This window comes from Aythya ferina, assembly GCF_964211825.1.
Source record: "Aythya ferina genome assembly, chromosome: Z".
NCBI lineage: Eukaryota > Metazoa > Chordata > Aves > Anseriformes > Anatidae > Aythya > Aythya ferina.
This window is the reverse complement of record NC_140299.1, coordinates 14,936,241-14,956,104: the sequence shown is the minus strand read 5'-3', so window position 1 is coordinate 14,956,104 and position 19,864 is coordinate 14,936,241. Positions and strand designations below refer to the sequence as shown.

General features: G+C 37.2%; 1 protein-coding gene across 1 annotated transcript in view; it reads left to right on the top strand.

The window, feature by feature from the left end:
* Positions 1-19,864, top strand: part of OXCT1 (3-oxoacid CoA-transferase 1) — an 86,551-nt gene that overhangs the window by 22,910 nt on the left and 43,777 nt on the right. The window contains exon 7 of the mRNA XM_084503408.1: positions 3,745-3,809. Within this exon, the coding sequence (XP_084359534.1) occupies positions 3,745-3,809 (65 nt within the window). The remainder of the gene's footprint in view (positions 1-3,744; positions 3,810-19,864) is intronic.

The following is a 19,864-nucleotide window of genomic DNA, read 5'->3' as shown; positions in this document are numbered from 1 at the left end:
GTTTTTGTGTTAGTTTGGGTCCTTTTTCTTGTGTGACTGAAGGCTAACACAAGTATCATATATGCCAGAATAGAAGGGAGTTGAGTCAGTCTCCTGACCAGTCAATAATGGGAAAGCTTGATTTTGTCCCCAGAAAAGCGTGTTTAAAGTCTATTTGATCTCAGTGGTGTAGGGAGAGGCATCACATGACTTTAAACATCTTTTATAGTGAAAAACTTGGGCATTGCACTAGTGATAACATTTATTTCGGTAGTTACATCTGTCCTCTGGTTTGTCCTAAATTGAAGCAGAAGAGGTTTGCTTATGTTTAATGTCTGGTTTTTATTTGTTTGTTTTATGGCTATCAGATGAAAAGGTAAGCATTATAACAATCAGTTGCAGTTTATTATATGAAGGGTCTGAACAATGTAGTCTGACTGTATGTATTGAGAAGAACAATGTGTTGAAGAAGCAACTGAAAAATATGGGGATAAAAATGGGGAAAAAGTACAGTTGCTTTATAGGTGGCTCCATCAACAGGATAGAAAGGAAAATTTATTTTTGGCATTGTGACACATTCTGGATTTGTAGTCACTGTCACTGTGACCCTTCCATACTTACTTCTATTATGCAAATTCTGTTTTTATTTTCCAATGTATGCCAAGATAGATGTAGACTCTTCATTTACTGGCATCTGCCACTGCTTTCACAACAGTGTGGCACTATTTATAGTTAATTTCCTATGACTCTGATACCTGCTGAGCCAATAGGAGTGGAATAACTGCCAAACTGTTAGTCACGCTCAAGCTAAGAGCTTCTTTTAAATATAAAGGATATACTTCAGGTAGACTTATTAGAATCATGCAGGCCAGTGTGAATTTTTTGTCTGTTCTCCTGCATGAAGCTATACGGTTTTCTTGGGATCCTGAATGGCACTAGTTCCTTTAGGAAACAGCTTTTAAAACAGGGTTTTCTTCATGTGACTTCAGGTTCCCTAGTGCATTTGTTCTATACAATATGCTGTCATTACTTTTGTTCAGGCATCTTTACGGTGAGCAGACAGTTTTGCATCACAGCTCTTTCATTCTTCAATACGATACACCATTACCAAGACAAATAATCCCAAACTCCCTCAAACATAATGAAATAACTTCACCTTATTCCTGTGCTAGCTGTAAGGGTGTATATCTGAGCATTTCACTGTGCTAGTCTGATGCAGGTACTGGTTTTGCTTAGCAGGGGCATGGATCTTAAAGCTTCCATGGGGCTTTGTTAGCAACAGCAGGCAGCTTCACTGCTTCTGTGAATATTCCACCTGATTTGGCTGCACTTCCTTTTCATCTGGTTGTATTCAGTTTTGGAATTGTCTAGCCCAATATACTCTCACACAGTCTGAGGTGTGGTTTGGTGCCCATAAAAGTACACTCCTGACAAAAGAACAGGGCAGTGAAGAGGATGTCCTGTGTTAGGCCCCCTGCTGTCACAGCCAGCCACGTCAGGTCATCTCTTCACACATCAAGCGGTTCTGTAATACATAAATTCATCAAACAGCTAAAGTGTCCTTTCAGCTTGGCAGCACTAGGTGGATGTACTTGGTTATTCTAGTTCTCTGTGAATTAGTTTGCTGTCTTTTGTCTGTGGGGGGAAAAGACATTGCCATGTGTTTGGATCAGTTTATGAATCTAATGCTGGAACAAAGGAATCCATATGCTTGCAGTGTCTAGATATCTAGAAATCTATTGTAAAATGAGAAGGTAGCCTTTGCTAGATAGTTTTTGTTTTTCAAACTCCAAAAACCAGAATGCTATTCTGTGTTGGAAAGTAGGATTAGTATTCCTGAATTTTCTTCTTCTGGATTGATGTACCCGTTAGAAAATACCTTTCATCTCGTAAACTACAACTACTACTGAAACATTTTATTAACCAAAAAGCACTTTCAGCTTTTGTAAATAGGGTCAGAATCAAGCCCATTAACTCTTCTTCATATGACACTGAAATGTTGCTTCTAGTACCTCCCCCCTCAAGTGACAATAATTTTATATTGGTTTCTTTTACTGGCAGACTAACCAGTACAATCTTGAAAAGGTCTTCGGGAAAAAAAAAAAAAGTCACTTGGGATGAAATACTGAATTCTTTGTTTCCACATCTGCTTATCCCATCTGTATTCATTCTCCTGCTATTTTAATTATATTTTTCTTCTCATCTTATACTCTACCTAGTTTAAGGGTATATTTCTCTACATGACTTCTTCTAGTACTGCATTCAAACATTAAGAAAAGGATATAAACTCAAAGGCTTTTTTTTTTTTTTTTTTTTTTTAATAGAATCATAGAATCATTTAGGTTGGAAAAGACTTCCAAAATCACGTTCAGCTGCTAACCTAGCACCGCCAAGTCTATCAATAAACTACAGCTCTAAGGACCATGTTTACATGACTGTAAATACGTCCAGAGATCAAGAGACTCAAGCCCTTCCCTGGGCAACCTGTTCCAATGCCTCACAACCCTTTCAGTGAAGACATTTTTCCTAATATACAAACTAAACCTATTCTTGCATTTGTGTTCATGCAGCCACAAATCATGCCTTCTGCAGCCTCTTGTTAAAGACTTCACAGCTGCCATGTATTGCCAATAAAACAGGATTGCTCAAGATACATGTTTTGGGGTATAGTTTGCATTCTGTAGGTCTTTGCATTAGGTCCTAAATGCATGGCAGATGAGGATTTACACGTTTCCATTTTCTTCCTTCCCCAAAGCCACGAGGTGGCAGCAGCATGCCAAAGTTCATTAGGGTTGTAATGATAAGTATGGTCGTTAGACAAGAGGGTGCAAAAGACGTTGGGAAACAAGGATAATCTGGAAAAAAATATTTGTGTGGAAACAGGAAAAAAGGTCTTGAATTATTTGGAACTCTATTTTCTTGTATTTTGAAGAAAAAAGAAAACAAAAACAAACAAAAAACCACAACAGAATTCTACCATTAAAATAAGTGGTACCCCACCAATATATGTTTTTTTGTTTGTTTGTTTGTTTTTCTTACATGTTATACCTTACAATTTTGTTTGTTTTCTGGAAAATACAGAAGCACTGCAATGGGTCACTTGTTTATGCTTGTGTCCAGTATGATCCAGGTGCAGTTATACATACCATGTCTTACCTTACTTCCTAGAAGTTCTTTTTCCTTGTAACAGAAATATGGTGTGGGAATACTTAGGAAGAATGCCAGAGTCTTGAGTGAGTGCCAAAACTGGCACAGCTTTTTTAATCAAGAGAATTGGATTAAATTTACTACCATGCAAAGTGTTAGCCAAAGTCCATATAGCTGCCTAGTCTAAATTATGAAGGCATATGTGGGATCTGGGAGGTTGTTAGGCCCTGTGCTCACTCCCCCGTGGAGATGAAATTCATTCTTTGTGTGGTGAAGTAATGGGAATGTACCTTGTACACAGCTCAGCTTGCTGCTTCTCTTGAATCTGATAAATGAAGATATCAGTAGCATACCCAATTTCAATTAGACAAAGTGCTGATTAAAAGTCAAAAGAGCTGTAATAAATACTCTCCAATGTAGGAAAATATGATGTAATTTCATATGCATCTTATACAATTCCACAGTACTTTTTCTTCCTTCTTGTTTTTATTATTCTTCTAGCTATTTGGCAGAAGGATTTGTGATGTTCATGTTACAGAGATACTTGATGTAACTTAGTTCTGAAATGTCTGTACTTCTACAACTTTTAGTATTTACTCATTTTCTGTTCTTTTGCAGGAAAACTGCAAGAAATTTCAACCAGCCAATGTGCAAAGCTGCCAAGACAACCGTGGTGGAGGTAGGTAGTTGAAACATAGTAAGCTCTACACACCTGTAGGCAGCAGACCCCTCTGTTTTGCATGCCATTCTGGGGACAGAGTTCCTTTTCTTGACTCACTTGGTGAATTTTCAATGAGGGATGGTGGTCTAATCTGTCTTCAGATTTTTCTGAATTCTGATTTTTTTTTTTCTACACTGTGTTCAGTTGTAGTGATTAGTTTATCATCGTTCTTCAGTTTATCACTTTTCGTCTGATTATGACCAGGACTTCATTTTTTGTGATCAGCCTTTGAAAGGTTTTGCATTTGTTAAATAAGACAATAAATATATGGATGAAAGAAGAAACAATAGGCTTAGGCTGCATGTGAGAAGATTCATGTAAGACCTTATGCAAAACTTCCTGATAATGAGGATAAATGTGTAACAACATAGATTAAGCAGGTCATGAATCTATCACAGTTGAGATCTCTAAAAATAAATTATATAATTAACATGCAGGAATTAGATATGAGCATTTGATTATGCCTTGAGAAAGAGGATGGGCTAGGTAATCTAGAAGCTTCTTCCAATCTTTTTGTCTTTTTGCCTTGTAGTCTGAAACCATAATGTTTGAAAACATGGAGGAGCCTGTACTGGAAATATATTGGTGACTGGAGAGTTGTTAGGGTATAGTAATATCTGAAAGATAGACTGTTGGCTTTTTCTCAGTGCCTTTTTCTCAACTGACTGTTGGTTTTTTCTCACAACAACTGGTAGTTGTTGTTGTTGTTGTTGTTTTTTTGTTTTGTTTTGTTTTGTTTTTTTATATGCCTAAAAAAAAAGCTAAATATGATTTGAGTAAGATCAAAAGAAATTCTTCTAGACCATTTTCAGTAAATTCAAAACAGAAGAGCCTTGGTCTCTTCTGGGTTCATGTGCTTTTGTTTGTTTGTTTTTGTAAAAGCATATCTGGAAAATGTTATATAAGCATCTCTACATAATGCATTTGGGAAGTTATTTCTTTCTGTTGTACAGAGCTATAACAAAATATACCATAGAATTTGTTAAATGACTTTTAGTGACCGTTCGGCAGTAGTACATGAATTTTCACAATTGGTTTTCAAGAAAGGCTTAAAATATTTTTCCATTTAAAAATGAAGTAAAGAATCCTTCATCATTCCCCTTCATTCTATTCGCTCACCCTTCATACTTTGTTCACTGTCTGGTGCTTAGAGAATTTGAGTAGATCAAAGCCTTCCACCTACATTCCATCTCATTCTCTTTCTCTGCTCTTCTATCCACATTTGATAGGGTAGAATTTTCTTGTCAAGGAGCAACAATTATGTGACATCCTTCTTGCTATAATTCCACTTAATCTTTGGAATATCTGTCTTTAACTTTGTCCACCTTGAGTCTTGTTGCAATTTCTATACCATTTTAAAACTGCTTTTTGCAAGATAGCACATTAATGTTACTTTACAACTCTAGCTTTTTATCAATTAATTAATGGGTGAAAAGCAGAGATTTAGGACAAATAGATATTTCAAGCCAAATGCAATGCCTTGGGTTAACTTTTAAGTATTTCTTCCAAAGTAGAATTCAGGATGCTGTGTTAGGATTTAAGAGTTCAAACCCAGGGAACAGAAAAGACCTATCTCAGTATACCATCTAGTACATCTTTGGTACTGAAGATTGCCAGCCGTGCAGCTGCCTAGAGCAAATTGCTAAGTAACTGAGGCGACTGCAAAGAGTTTCATCAGGCTCCTTAGTTTTGTTGCTCAAAGCTGAAGGGTAAAATTCTCAATCCCACTTACAGTGAGAAAGAAAAAAAAAAAGGGGAAAAAAAAAAAGAAAAAGAAAAAAAAAGAGGTAGTCTAGTAATCCGGATACTTCCTTGGCAGCAGGGATTTCTGAGTTCTGGTATCTTTCCCTAAAGCTCTGTTCTTTTTTCACTCACAGACCATTTAACTTAATTTAAGCAGACAGTCTTACGAGTACAGATTTGAAGCCATCCCTGCTCCTTGCTGTCACCACTAGCTACAGGTCAGACTTGTCTTCAGAGTCATGCAGTGATTTGGGATTTGCAGGATTATAATTTCTGTTTGGCACTCGTATTCTGAGTTTGAATTTTTAGCCTTGTACTTGTTATGTAACCAGACTTCTGCTGGCAACATCTGCTTGTCTAGAAGTACCAAGCTGAGGCAGGTAACTAGCACACCCTCCACACACCCCTGCCCCATGTTTCTAGTTTTTAAGCTAGAAACTATTTTTTATGGCATTCATTAAAATTTGATGCTGTAAATACAGAGGCAAAGGGATTTGCTATTTCTGGTAGATACTCTGGTGAGTTACTATTTTTTTTTCTCTGCTTTCTTTTATACATCTAGCTTTACCCATTTTTTTAGAAGCAATCTTTTTTAGAAACAGAACTTAATTTGCTAAATCATTAGGTTACAAGCACAGATACTAGGCTATTGAATTCAGTTTGTAATAAGTTCAGTAAGTATGTTGAATCAGTGTAACTTGAATTTTGGAAGGTAGGTTTCATCAGAAAATTTATCCTGCCTTGTTTTGAATGAAGCAAGAAGTAGAAAACCCATCCTTGTTTTTGTGCCTGTTCCTGTGGCAAATCATCCTCACCGGTATAAATATGTCTTCGTACTGTAATTAGTCTGGCTTTAGGTTCTTTCCAATGCTTTTGCTCTCTTTTGCTAGATTAGAAACCTTTCTGTAGCTGACATTTCCTTCCCACGGAGTGACTTCTCAGTGCTGCTGATATGATAAGCAGATTGAGGTCTTAATGATTCTAACAGTAAAACATTTTCAGCTCTCCTATACATTTTATCTCCATCTCCTTCTGCCTCTGTTGTTTTTCTGAAAATTTACAGATGTTACCAACACGAGTGTCTTCACATTATAATGCTGATACCACTACTGTCACCTGCAAAAGTAGAGTTACCCTTTTGTCCAGTCCTGCTGCAGTCATTTTTTGCACACCCATATTTCTTGATGATCAGGGGTTTCCTTTAGACCCCTTACAGAGGTTTCCTTTAGAGTTAGTTGTGTACACCTTGTCAATCCTTTTCTGGCATACTTCAGGAAAGGTGTAATCAATGATTTCCAGCATGCATTCTGGAAGTATGGTAGCTATTCCTTGTCCTTAGTTGTCTAACTTTGTGTTAGAAATATGTTAAGTTTGAAAACACTCAATTTACCTGGTCTGGTAAAATTTTTAAATTTTACCACTCATTTTGTAAAAAACACTCGTTTTACTCACTCTGGTACTGCTGCTTCATTCATATGATTTCTTACTGCACCAGTCTTTCCGCAGATTTATTTTAGTTTCTGTTCATTGATAAAAATATGGAATGAAACTGGATCCAGTGAGATCCATACCAAGGGAAATAAAAAATACTGGAAATTCAATTTCAAGGTATCTGTGAACTTGGTGAAACTAGGAAGTACACTGGGAATTGGTTGGATCGGTTATTTACCCTGTCATAAGATATGCTGTGGAGCTGTGAATCTCCACATGCATGCCTGACATGCATATACAGTTCAAAACACATTGTTCTTTAATGTATTAAACGTTAATACATTAACATTTAATATATACTCTGTTTTGAGTCAGTTTGGCATTTTACACTGTCTTTGTTAAAGTATGGAGAGACTTAATTTTTGTAGGAGTTCATAGGTGAGAAAACTTGGCAGCATTTGTGGATAAGAAGAGTAGGAGCAGAGCCACACACATGCAAAAACCAACACTCACAAATCCACAAACTGATAGCTATTGCTTGCTTAAAATTTGTTTGCTTAAAAAAGGCATAGAGTGTCTGTGCATAGAGTGGCTTGTGAAGGAGGAGGAAAAAGTAGTAGCCTTTCTGGGATTGGAAATATATTGGTTGTAAACTAATGAAATGCAAGAGGTGTTTACTGAACCACACAAGTATTTTGAACTGTTACATATATTTCTTTGTCTTTCGAAGTGAGAGGAAGTAGAACCTGATAAGATGCTTGATAGCAAGGATGATTGGTGAAGCATAGATAACTATCTGGAGAGATCCAACTGTGCTGGCTAGTGGATTTTCTACTTTCAGTTACAGATGACCAATACTAAGGGTCAAAAAGAAGTTTTAACTGAATTGTGTGATTTCTGTTTTTTTGATATGCAATTGTTACAGAGAAAAATGTTAAATAATCCAGTAGCAGAAACTTTAGTTAGTTTGTCCTTATCTGTACATGAAAACAAAGATGACACAGGAGTTTGATTGTTTTTTATTTCTTCTACAGTGCTGAGTTCCAGAATGGTTCTTTATTTGTTGCATCTATTTGTCACTTCATCCTGCAAAACTCACAGAAATCCATCATGCAGTTAGAGCTGTAGCTTTGTTTGGACCTGAGGCCTCCAGTGCCCTTCAGTTGTTTTTTGGATCTATGAACACTTTCTTGCTCCTATGAGGAAGGCATTCCTACAACAAGGGTAGGACAGTTGGGGAATCAACCAGTCTAAAAGGATTTTACTGGCTGTAAAGGAGTCACAATTTACAGACCAGTCATGGAGTCTTGTAAAGGTGCAGAGGAAGGGCTTGTCACCTGGAGAAACATGAGGGCTTGTGTGGTCTTACATCTGCAGTAACCTTTTCCAGATATTCTCTGTTACATGAGGAACTTGTCTGCTGAGTTCATCATCTGGTACTGCTGTCAGGCTTCCCAAGAGATTAATTGAAATGTGTGATAGTAAATGGAACATGTAGCATCTTGAAGTTACAGTGTTACCACCTGCATGTGTGGCCCGTACTGCTAGGGCAAGGGCTGCGGTGTTAGGCTGCCCTCTAAGATGTGCATCTTCCTGCAGAAGCTCTTGAGAGCAGAGCCCCACCAGGAGGGACAGCTCTGGTGATGATTTTGCCAGGGTCAGGCATCATGACAGTACTGAGAGGTGAAGGGTGATTTAGGCAGAGGCTAAATTGTCTGTGCCCTGCACAAGTGCATGGACATCTGTAACAGCCTCAACACCACTAAGCTGCTGTCTGTTCGCTGCCACTGTTATTCTCTGCTGTAAGACCTCCTGAATGGTTGTCCCTGGCAAAGTGGTTTTAGATCTCAGCCACTGCCACAATATAAGTGTTTGAGAATGGTAATAGTCAATGTGTTCAGAAATATTTATTGACTGGCTGTTTGAATATCGAGTTTGAATAATTTTCTTGTTCAGACTGCAAGAGGATGGCTAAATATATCTCCCTGTGTAAACAGCATTTCCACCTCAAATAATATCATAGGAGGAAAAAAAGAGAGTGTACTTTCTCATAAAAATACATTAAATAAAAATCATTAAACCCTGCATTTTATCTCTGGTTGCCTGGTAACAACACAGCCACGTCAGTGAGCGTCATTATCTCAGGTACAATGAACTGTGCTACACTGAGGGACAGAAGCAGACTGAAATAAGCCATTTGTACCCTGTTATCTGTGCTAAATCATGGCATTGTGTTTTATTGAGGAAACTGAAAAAATAACTTTTTTTTTTTTAATGTCTACTCTACCAAATGTTTTAACACTAGCAAAACTTTCCTCAGATGCATAGCTCCATTCTGAGGAATTCTTCAGGGTTTTTACACAGTGACAATTTGTTGCAAAATACCTACAAGTGTTGTTTAAGGTGGAAAAATAGTCTTTTTTTTAAAAAAAAAAAAAAGTTTTTATTTGCCTGGATGCCACAGCCATGGAACTCAAAACCAAACCTTGGTACAGGAAGCAATTCTCAGTTTGGGATGGGCACTGCCTATGCATTAAGATGTCTTTCTGGAAGACTTCAGTTTAGGGTTTGAGGTCCAGTTTAGGGTTTGAGGTCCAGGAAGACACAGAACCAAGGTGTACCCCCTCCTTCTGAGCAAGTGCTGCAACACCAATTTGCATTTGATAGCCATTTTTGATAGCATTATCTAGGTACTCAGGGATGACCGTGTATGTGCTCAGTGGACAACTGCAGAAAGCATTGGAGGCGACTGCAGGATAGGAACATTTCGTTTGGCACAGGGTGGGTACTGAACTGCTTAGTCCTATGATATCAGCAGCTTTTGGCACAAATTACAGTAGAATGTTAGTTTCCATAATATATACACTTATGTATGGAAGTCTTTGTATCTAAAGCATCTAAGTGTTAGTCAGCGACTTTGACTGCATGACTGGATTTATGTCCCTAGGTTTGGGTTAAATCCCATATCAGGGATATTTCTAGATCTGGATTTAGATAAATATGAACCCAGGTATAGACTACAGACATTGCAGTATCCTTTCTCAAAGGTAACTGAGATGAAAAATTTGAGTGAATAAAAAAAGATTTGAGTGGGATAGTAACTATGAAATGCAGGCTCGAGATCCTTAGAAAGCACAGAATGGAAAATGGCAAAATATCAGGAATGGCTTTTAGGAAGACAGACTTTGTGAGCTCATAGATTTGGTAAGTGAAAGCTTCTGAGACATCTATTTAAAAAGAAATGAAATTAAAGAAGGACAGTTAAGGGCTTGAAAAGAAACTTTTCTAGGATGGAGAAAGCTTTGGGAGAGCAGTAGAGTATCACCTTGATCACAATCATCACTATCTCAAATGCAGAAAAGAAAAATGACAGAAAGTGAAAACAAGGTCAGATAACTGAGGCTGAGCATTGCAAGAATACAACCAAGCAAAAAGGATTATGCGTGTAGAAGCAAACTCAGAAAGCTCCGGTACAGTACAAAATAAAGAAGACTTTGAAATGCCAAGAAATCTTTAGGAGTACATACATAGTGGGCTAGAAGACTAGGGATGTTTGTATTTCACTTTCTGATGAAGACAGTAAAATTCTCAATGCAAAGTATTGGACTGGGTTTATTTGGCAAGGATTTGATAGACCCCAGCAGTGGACTGCAGGGGTGGCCTCTGTGAGCCAGCAGCTGCCCCATGTTCGATCAGAGTCAGCTCCAAAAGGGACCTGCTGCTGCCCAGAGCTGAGCTGATGAGTGACACTGGTTGGGCCTCTGAGAGACTGGACTGAAGAAAGGGGAAAAAAAAAACCAAAAACAAACTGCTGCACAGCAGCAGCTGGGAGAGAGGAGTGAGAACCAGCCCTGCAGAGACCAGGGCCAGTGCAGCAGGAGGTGCTCCAGGCACGCAGCAGGGATCCCCTGCGACCTGTGGGGAGGCCCCTGGTGGAGCAGGCTGTCCCCTGCAGCCCATGGGTCCCACATGGAGCAGATCTCCACGCTGCAGCCTGTGGAGGAGCCCTGGTGGAGCAGGTGGATGTGGCCTGGAGGAGGCTGCAGCCCATGGAGAGCCCCCGCAGGAGCAGGCCCCAGGCCAGAGCTGCAGCCCATGGAGAGGAGCCCACGCAGGAGCAGGGGGTCTGGGGGGAGCTGCCACCCACCCTTGGGGCCCCTTGCTGAAGCAGTTTGCTCCTGGGGGATGGACCCTGTGGTATGGAGCCGTGTGGGAGCAGGTCTCGAAGAGCTGCTGCCTGTGGGCAGCCCCCTCAGGCTCAGTTCAGGAAGGACGGCATCCCGTGGGAGGGACCCCACAGGGAGCAGGGGCAGAGAGGGACCTGAAGGAGCGACGGAGACAAAGCGTCAGGGACTGACCACAGCCCCTGTTCCCCTGTGCCACTCAGTGGGATGGGGTGGAAAAGGGTGGATGGGAGGGAAAGTGATTTTAGTTTGCTTTTAGTTCTTACTGCTCTAGCTTGTTAGTAATAGGCAATAGACTATACTAATCTTCCTATGCTGTGTTTGTTCTGCCTGTGACAGTACTTGGTGAGTTTTCTACCTGTCCTTATCTCAACCCTTGAGCCATTTTCCATTATTTTCTCTTCCTTCTACACTTGAGGAAGGGGAATGAGACAACCATGTGGTGTTGGAGTTTAGTTGGCCATCAGTGGGAAACCACCACAAGTACCATGAAAGCTGAAGGGCTTAAAGTTTTTTCTGCCTTGTCCTTCAGTAATGTTAAAAAGCAGTTTCACTGTTGTGGTGCCATATACAGAAAGTTGAAGAACAAGTTTGAGAAGGACTGGAAACTACTTTTTTTGAAAAGTAACTCATAGAAGCTGTTGCACACCATTTACTTCCACAGTAATTTTAGTTTGCCAAAAGGAAGGCCACTGCCAGATTTTAATGTTCTTTTGTTGTTTTTATTGATTTGATTCTTTGATTATTTCATTTTGTCTGTACATGCATTAATTGAGAGAGAGCAGGACAGCAAAATATTTTTACAGCTGTTGGGCAGACCATATTGAAATGTTCTGAGAAGCATTAGAATAGACTGGGCTAGAAGAGATTTCAAGATGTAGTTCTTTTTGTGTGCTTCTGATTTTCAGGGAAGGAAACTTCTTTAAGAGTTAATTTAGCTGTGGGGTTTTCCTACTGGTGATTTTATTTATTTTTTTTAATCTATAACTTTAAATTATTTGGGTTCAGATCTGACACTTTATTGCTGGAGTAGTAAATGCTACGTTGTTGAAATTCAGAGCAGATCAAAGTGTTCAGACTCTTGTTCAGTCACTTTTACCTACATGTAATATGGTGCTGAAAGAGTTGAATTTGTTATTCTTTTATCCGTCTCTCTATCTTTTTTTTTTTTTTTTCTTTTAAAATTGATACTTTCTGGAATGAATATCATGAGCATTCTCCACATTCAGTTTCAGAAGTTCAATGTAGATGTGTTGAATTTAATATTTAATGAAAAAATCCTTTTATCCTTGTCATATATGTTAAGAACAAATATGACATTCAAAAAGAACAGTCTAATGCAAGTCTGTGGTTGATCAGTAGATGCTGCAGATTGCCAGGAAGTTATTGTGCTGTGAAAAGCTCCGTTGACTCCTAAAGCAAAGTTCAAGGTGGTTTGTTTGGTTGGTTTTCTTGTAACAATTTTTAGAAAATCCACTATGCTGTGCCTTAAAACTGTGCATTTTGAAGTACATGTACATTTATTTTACCATACTCATGTTCTGTTAAGAGAACCTGAATAGGATTTTAAAATATTATAGACTAAACTTTTCATTGTATGTATTAATATATACAATCAGTTAATGGTAGTTCTTATGCTCTGCTTTGTGCTTAAGATACATTAATCAATGTATGATTTCTGTATTTACATTTTAAATCACTTTTTACATAATTGTATCACTGAAAAGATGCTGTGGAGAGAGTCTTAGGGATGATTCAAAGACTATATGTGCATGCATATTTCTATTTAAGTCTTAAAGTTAAAATTTGTTTCCTATGCTATTAATAACTTTTTGTCAATTCTGATGGAGATTTCTAGTATACAAAGTAATGAAGATTTGAAGTTCAAACTAATAATACAAAAACTTAGTTCACAGTGTGAGTAATACCTACTGGCATGAAACAGCATTTCATTAGGTGGCCAAAATATTGAGATTAGAAAAGCTGCATCCTTGTAACTCATACTGGGATGAGAATTTTGGAGTCATCACTTGAATCTGTAGCTCAGATTTTATCTTCTCTTGCAGCATCCTTCCCTGAAAATGCTTTAAAATAGTATTATTAAGTGAATATGAAAATGATGATTTAAAGAGAAGTAAAGGATCGAGATACCAAGACTGTCTTGACTTCATAGCATACCGATTTTTCTTTTCAGGTGTGAGTATTTATTGCTGTTCCAGCAAGCTGTAACAGATAGTAAAGTAATGAATGCAGGCCATGAAGTAGTTCTTAATTACCATTTCACAAACAGGCTAAATTTCTTGGTGTTCATTTGAAAGTAGACTACTCTTGCATTTTTTCCCAAACTATGTTAAATTGCTGTATAAAAAACTTGCACTCATGAAGTCCACTGTGTGGAAATTCAGTCCTTTGAATTAGATGTTCTTTGCCACTTGTGATTAAGCCAGAGAAAGTGACAGATAAACTATTTCTAAGTCATGTTTGGTATTTCTTTTTTTTTTAAAAAAATAACTGAAAAAAAATAGGGACATTTGACCTCCCCCCTTATGTGATACGTAGCAAATGGGTTGTGTAAGCCAGTATGCTAAGGACCACTACTGCCCTCCTGGTTCTGATGATAAAGTTGTAGGTGCTGCCTCTGACTTAATTATGCATAGATATATATGAGTATATACATATATATTCTGAATTTTGAAAGCAGTATTACTTTAACATAGATTCTAATTGGCAACTTCAAATTTGGAGTTCCACATTTAAGATTCAAAGTGCTGAACTTCACTAAGCATCAAGAGCTGCAACTGAATGGACAAGCACATCTAATAGTTTTTAAGTAAACAACTTTTTAATAAAAAAATATTTTCAGATACTAATTTTGTTCCCACAAATAAAATTTAGACATTCAAATTAGACCTTCAAATTAGACATTTGCATTTTTATGCAAATATTTTTTGGCTATTTGAAGTCCAGGCTGATGGAAAGTATACTGATACCTCACAGTTCACCTTAATTTTCCTAAGTGGATTAGAAAAGTTTTAGTCACCTTTTTCTAGTTGCTTTGCTTTGCTCTGAAGGTTTGCTGTTATTTGCTATTTATTTATTTATTTATTTCATGTTTGTGTCTTCCAAAGAGTCTCATAGCTTTTGTAGAATCTTGAGATGAGGCCAGCTGAGAAACATGCTTTCTAGCTTGGACAGTTGCAATGTTTGGTCACCTCCTGTAAAGCATGTGGGATGGGTTATGTGCTTTGTATTTGTCTTTGCCACCAGCAACTAGAAGACTATCCCTGCCCTGAAGTGGGCCATCTCTTGATTTCCCTGAGCTGGCTATGCAGGCATTCAGTTTCTACTGTCATTCATACAATGAGTAAAGCAGTTTTTACATGTGTTTGTCTCTACAGGAATTACATTTTACAGAAAAGTGATGGTAGATGCAAGGTGCTTCATTCATTCAAAATTAGATCTAATCTGGGATTTAAAGAAACTCCAGATTTAAGGAAGTAAATTGAGCCATGATAAAAGTAGAAATGATCTGCTGTTTGTGATGAATGACATCAGATTCCATCAGGGTTGAATATGTGCTAACCAAATGTTAGAGTTAGACATCTGCCAGGAAGTTTACAGGAAACGGAAGAACCAGATGAATTATATGAAGTTAGCCACTCAACCACCCCTTCAAGGCAACATTTAGACTTTCCATCACAAGAACAAAAATGGCTAAATGAATGCATAGTTTTCTGAGAGTCCTACATTTTTATTTGAATAAATAGTTTTAATTAGAGACAGCAAAGATATCTATGATGAATGTATTTCTACTCTGAGGTCGCTCAGGAGAGGAGGATTACAAAAGCAAAAGGTAAACCAGTTTGCAAGAGTTGTATAGGAGTTCTACTAGGAATTTTATGGCAATCAGTATTGCCTTGATCTGCTTCGCTGGTTATTCTCCCTGATCAATAAATACAGAGACAGAATGGAAACCCTGCTGAGATCAGGAGATCAGAGGTACTACTTCTTATAAGTTACAATATCAGACGTGCTAAAGGCAATTCTGTACACATGTTAGAGGGAAGGAAATCAGAATCAGAATTTTCTCATTAGAGTAAGATAAAACAAAACTACATGTATTTATTACTTCTGAAGTGAAAGATTGATTTAATATGTCTATGTCAGTTTCGGCCTCAAATAATATTTTTTGATTCTGTGAAGCACTTATTCCTGTTCATTATTCATATACATGTTTAGTGTTCTCCTTCCCAGGCAGCATTCAGGAAGGGTAGTAATTAAGTGTAAGAGAAGTTTTATTTTTCTTAAGAGTTATAACTTAAAATCACTTGATACTCAAATTCCTGTGGTTTCTGATGAATCTGTGGAAACTGTCTAAACCTCATCACATACTATCTTCAGTTGTTTTCTTTCTTTCAGTATTTTCCTTGAAAAACACTCTGGCTACTTTCTTCCTTAAAACTGCAGAAGAGTTGGTCTTTAATATTTTGGATTGGTTTTCTTTTTTTTGGATCTCTGCTATGGTCTTGGAGGTCAAATATATCACACCGATCCCTCATTGAGGAGGAAAAAAGCAGTGGTACTATGTATTTTTCAAAAATCTTTCTGAACTACCACTGTCTATAATGAACTTCTGAAATAAGGATAAGTAATAAATACGTGTACGTAAAGTGGCATTTCAGGATGATGTGTTTTTTTGTCTTTTGTATTGAAATAGCTCAAGGTTTCTTTTTCTTACCAGAGAGAACCACCAAAACAATCTGTTATAAAATAGCTGCTACTGCATTGTTTCACCCTGATTACCATCCTGTATGTATATATCATGCTTAGCATGCTCTGGGCTGATTCTTATTTAGATGTATTCGAGCTTCAAAGGTATTTAGAGAGACATGCATAAGCTGGGAATTATAAAGAATTCCTTCCTGGATGCTGCAAATAAATTTGTTTTGTATTTGGTTGTGTTTTTTTTTTTTTGTTTTTTTTTTTTAAGTTTTCCTCCTCTTCCTTCAGTACTTAAATTCCTCTTCATTCATTTTTGACAGTAAAGCCTAAATTTGTCTCCTGACCTTTAAGTTAAATTTTCTTTGAATGCGTGGGAGATAAGATCTCTTTCAGTCTCTTTTCATTTGTCATTTCTCTGATATGAATAAGAAAATATAATCTTTTGTTGAGATTAAAGATAACTTCTTTAGGTTTCAATTCTTCTTGATAATGTATGAACAATTTTAATAATAATAATAAAAAAGCCTGTTACTTATTTTTACCTTCTTATCAGTCCAATAGTTCTGAATCTATGAAAATAAGCAGTGAAATACAGGAATAATGTATTTAAAGCAAAGTAAATTTCATTTTAAAAAATGTTAAATGATATAATTCCAGTAGAGTTATTATGTTAGCAGCTACACTGTTCAGGAATGGAAAGATTTGGGATGTGGTCAGTAACCTTATTCCAGCAGATGTACCTGGTACAGGCTAAACAGGTTCTTTTGCCATTAACAAGCCCTTAACAAGTGAATAATTTGTTCAATGTCTGCTGGATTTAAAAATAAATAAATAAAATTACCCCCCCCCAAGCTCTTCTCCCATTATTTTAATTGTTTGAAAACTATGTAATGTAATCTAAAAATTTATTTTCCAAAATTAACTTTTCCAGAGCTGAGAAAGCAATTTTATATCAATTCAATGGGAATGGTTATGTTCCATTTATTGTCAAGAACTTAGATACTGAATACAAATTGGGTGCTTTATAATTAAAAGGTGAAAATATAATTAAGTTCCAGTTTCTGTTGTCACTACTGTTATTCAGTTCAGTGTGATATAATTAAGTATTGAGAACTATGAAATCACTCGCTTCATCAAGAAAGCACAAATTGCAAAATCCAATCACTATTAGTGTGAGTTTATTGATGACTTCAAACTATCAAAATATGTTTATATCAAAACAAACAGATTTTAAGGTTTTAGGAAGCCTGCTGAGGTGTGCTTACTGCAGGAAGGTGGGACTTCTGGCTTGGTGTTAAAGCAATCCCTCATACTTTTATTTCAGGTAATGAATTTTACAGTTGAAAAATAAGGCCAAAATTCAAATGAATGAATTTAAGATGGCAAGAAAATTGCTGTCATTTATCACTTTTTCTTGTTGATGCATACAGAATTATATAGACAAACTTGTGCAAATAATCATAGAATCACAGAACAGTTTGGGTTGGAAGGGACCTTAAAGACTGTCCAGTTCCAACCCCCTGCTATGGTCAGGGACACCTCCCACCAGACCAGGTTGCTTAAAGCCCCATCCAGTCTGGCCCTGAGCATTTCCAGGAATGGGACATCAACAGTTTCTCTGGGCAACCTGTGTCAGTGCATCAGCTCTCTCATAGTAAACTATTTCTTCCTAATACCTGATCTAAACCTGTTCTTTTTCAGTTTAAAGCCATTCCCCTATCACAGTCCTATCGCTATACTCCCTAACAAAGAGTCCCTCCCCAGCTTTCCTGTAGGCCTCCTTTAGGTACCGGGGCAAACAACCAATCAAACAAGTATTTCCATCAATTTAAGGGAGTATTTCAGTAACCAGTAATATCTGGCAGACGCTGTTTTTTTTTCTTTGTTACCTACTTTGCAAACATCATGAGGAAAAAAACCTGCAAGTTTTAGTTCGTACATACAGAGTCATTTTTACAGTACTTATTTACAGGCAGTATTGATTACAGGCATCTATTGCTGAAGTTGCTACTCTTTATAAAAGCACTTCTAGAGCATTTTAGTGAGTATGCCTAAAGTGATTATTTTGGATAAAACTGCCCAGTTATATATGTATGAAAAAAAAAATAAAGGCAAAGTGCATTGTTTAAGAATGTTATGGTCTTACTACTTTTCCTTTGAGAAATTTCAGTATCTTCTCTCTCCTTAAAACTTAAGAATATTGTGTTCCTGGTAGTGCTAAAAGTTGAACAATTTCTAAATTTCTGAAGTATAATTCTATGTGTGCGATAGAGCTTTTTTGGAGGCCAGCAGCTAATTTATTCATATTTTTTTTTCATTCATACATACAAGCACACAACTTTACAGATAGACAGTTTTTGTAAATAATCAAGTATGCTTCCTCTTTTCTTTCAAGGTGTTATGCCAGAACAGCTATGCATGAGTACCAAGAGCAGGTAATTTAATGCAGCCTATATACTTCTTTGCTGTCACTAGTACAGCGTGGAGGAAGAGGTGAAGTACATGGAATGGAAAGTGGCTGTTGCAGGGAATGGAGGCAGCAGATACAGAGAAATGTGAGAAAAGAGATTAAGCCATAGGCAACTAAAAGTGAAGGTAATTGAAGAGATACAGAACAGAGAAAACAAAGGTGAAAGGAGTATAATCTAGCAGGGGCTCCTAAATTATAAGAATCTATAGCCGCATGATGGAAAATGTAAAAGATTCATGTCAGTTTTGCTTCCATAATGTTCAGATATAAAATACTGGCAACGTCTCTCACTGTTTTTCTTCTGTGCTCACAGAGGACAAGTCTGCTAGAAACCAGAAAATACTTCAGATACATAGAATATTCATTGGCACAGAATAGATGAATCAAAACCAACTGCCTCCTATTCCTGTATTGCAAGAAAAGGAATTACCCGGTGAAATCACAAGAATATTATCACAAATATTTTTCATGCTATTTAAATCTGAGAAATGCAATGATATGATATCATTTGGGTGTTGAGGAAACTATTAGATGAGTTTGTGGTCCATCAGAAGCTATGAAGCAAGGTGGTCTATGTGCAGCCTCTGACTGAAGAGGTTCCTAAACTGTAGGTGCTAGAAACTGGCAGGAGATAGCCAGGAGTATCATGCTGTCTTTTAAGCTTCTGTTGTTTGCCAAGATGGAGGCTTACTGGACTAACTGGACCTTCAGTGTGACGCAGATCAGCCTCATTAGCCTAAAGGTTCTCTAATAAATCTGCACTTTACAGATTTTTACTGTTCCCGTGTCTTGATACGCTTATGAAGAAATTTATTCCAAGTCTGACATGAACACAACCTGGCTGGTTATGACCAAGACATACCTTTATCAGACTACTGAGTAGTTGTTCACTTTTAAAATTGTTGTAAAAGTCTCTTCTTCAGGATGGAAATAGACTGATGGTTATTTCATTACAATGGAAACTTAACAGGAATTGAAATTTCATGGTGTGGCTGATCTCAAAACCAGAAAAGGACAGAACAGAATTCAGAACATCTATTTCATCTCCCTGCATTCAGGCAGAACTGAGTAAATAATAACCTACTTTGCTCTTCCCTCTAGCCCAGTAAGTCTGAATAGTTTGTTCTTAATTACCAATGACAATTTTCAGAGTATATATTCCATTGTTTTACAATATCAAAGGTTTTTGTTATACTCAGTCTAAATAATTAAAATCAATTAAGACTGACTTTTTTCTTGTTTGTATTAGCTATGGGGAATGGTTTATCACAGTTCCTGACTACCTTCAGTCTTCTCTGGAGTAGACAAACAGACACATCTTTTTCTCATAGCTCTTTCTTTAAACTTTGTATGAGTTTATAAGTGTTACAATGAATTTTGGAACTACATCCTGACTCTTCGAGCAGTGCACTGAAGAAGCATTCTAATAAGCTTGTCTCTAGCATCTAAGGGGTAAATTTGTTTTAT